The sequence below is a fragment of the Rhea americana genome, unplaced genomic scaffold, assembly GCF_003343005.1.
Source record: "Rhea americana isolate MKP2758 unplaced genomic scaffold, rheAme1 scaffold_253, whole genome shotgun sequence".
In the NCBI taxonomy this organism is placed as follows: Eukaryota; Metazoa; Chordata; class Aves; order Rheiformes; family Rheidae; genus Rhea; species Rhea americana.
Window position 1 is genome coordinate 1,119,708 of NW_028186372.1, and position 1,787 is coordinate 1,121,494.

Genomic DNA, 1,787 nt, shown 5'->3' on the forward strand with positions numbered 1-1,787 from the left:
CGCTCTTTGAGTCTAGCTCTAAATATTATTGGTAAAGACTTTTGCAAACTTTCTGCAAAGTTCCTACCGTTTGCACTAGAACTTTTTAAAAGTTTTGTGTAGTTGCTTCCCCTCCAAGATCTATACAAGCTCCTCGTCGGTTTTATCCCCCCCCCCGCCCCGCCCCCAGTTTTCTCTGTACAAAAATAGTCCAAAAAAAAAGTCCAGAATTTCTAATAAAAGTTTCTGTGTTTGTTTGTTTTGTTTAGTTTTCCTTTCCCCCACCCCCGGCCCCTTTGTCTTACATATGCGATAGAGGGAGTGTGCCATTAATGGCTGTGCCAGGAACAGGTGCACTCTGGTAGTGTTGGGACATATGAAGTCTGCTTGGGGCAGCTGGTTCTGGTACTTCAGCACCTGGTAGATACATGCTGATCATGTCCCGGAGGTCCCCCGCTTGGCAAGGAGCCCTCGAGTGAGACGAGGAAGTGACTACGGGGGGACTGGAGCTGGATTCCGTCTTGACCACCGAGCCCATGGAGCCCAGGGCCATGCCCGGGGTGCCTTGCTGCGAGTAGGACATGCTGTAGGTGGGCGAGCCGTTCATGTAGGTCTGCGAGCTGGTCATGGAGTTGTACTGCAGGGCGCTCACGTCGTAGCGGTGCATGGGCTGCATCTGCGCCGCGTTGTGCGCGTTCAAGCCCGGGTGCTGCGGGTAGCCGAGCTGCTCTTGCATCATCCCATAGCCTCCGTTGGTCCAGCCGTTCATGTGCGCGTAACTGTCCATCCGCTGGTTCACCCCCGCTCCCAAGGTGGCCCCAACCCCTACCCCAGTCGTCATGGTATTGCTGCCCGGCGCCAGTAAGCCCCCTGGCAACGTGTACTTATCCTTCTTCATGAGGGTCTTGGTTTTCCTCCGGGGTCGGTATTTATAATCCGGGTGCTCCTTCATGTGCAGAGCTCTGAGCCGCTTGGCTTCGTCAATGAAGGGTCTCTTTTCCGCCTCGGATAAAAGTTTCCACTCGGCCCCGAGCCGCTTGCTGATCTCGGAGTTGTGCATCTTGGGGTTCTCCTGGGCCATTTTCCGCCGCTGCCCGCGGGACCACACCATGAACGCGTTCATGGGCCGCTTGACCCGGTCCGGGCTGTTCTTCTGGTTGTTGGCGGCCGCGTTGGAGTTGCCTGTGCCTCCCCCCGAAGTTTGCTGGGGGGCGGGAGGTTTCAGCTCGGTTTCCATCATGTTGTACATTCAAACTACTTTTGCCTGGAACCAGCCTTGAGCGGAGAAGCGAGGAGCAGCGGCAGCAAAGTCCCAAGTCGGACTTTTTTTTTTTTTTTTTTTCCTAGGGAGGGGTAGGAAAGGGGGGAGGGGGACTCCCCAAAACCACACTTGGATCAAGATCAGAATCTTCCTCTTCGCTGATGGATTAATAATGCTAATAACTGCTATTATTACTGCCGGAGCCTTGATTTTAAAAAAACTTCTTCTTCCTTCTTTTCCCCTTTTCTCTGTCTGCCTCTCTCTCTCTCTCTTTCTCTCTCTCTCTCTTTCTCTCTCTCTCTCTCTCTCTCCACCTCAGTCTTAAAGAGCCAGCAAACTACTTTACCCCCTTTTGCAAACACACACACTCTCTCTCTCTGCCTTGACAACTCCTGATACTTTTTTGAACAAGTTAATAGACAACCATCCATGTGATGGGGGCTTGTCAGGGAATAAATGTGTTCGCCCCGGCCAATCAGCGCGCGGCGGCTCCTCCACTGAGGACAAGTCTCTACCCCTGGTTTTGCATGAAACGGGGCGGGGGCTC

The 1,787-nt window shown here is 53.3% G+C and overlaps 1 protein-coding gene across 1 annotated transcript; it reads right to left on the reverse strand.

Moving 5' to 3' along the window:
• Positions 1-280: 280 nt before the first annotated feature.
• On the reverse strand, positions 281-1,529 carry SOX2 (SRY-box transcription factor 2). Its single transcript, XM_085307132.1, has one exon. The coding sequence runs from the start codon at positions 1,226-1,228 to the stop codon at positions 281-283; it is 948 nt and encodes a 315-aa protein (XP_085163258.1). The 5' UTR covers positions 1,229-1,529.
• Between the last annotated feature and the right edge of the window lie 258 nt (positions 1,530-1,787).

Coding starts and splice junctions, on each gene's coding strand:
- SOX2 (XM_085307132.1), bottom strand. CDS start 1,228: ATGTACAACATGATGGAAACCGAGCTGAAACCTCCCGCCCCCCAGCAA.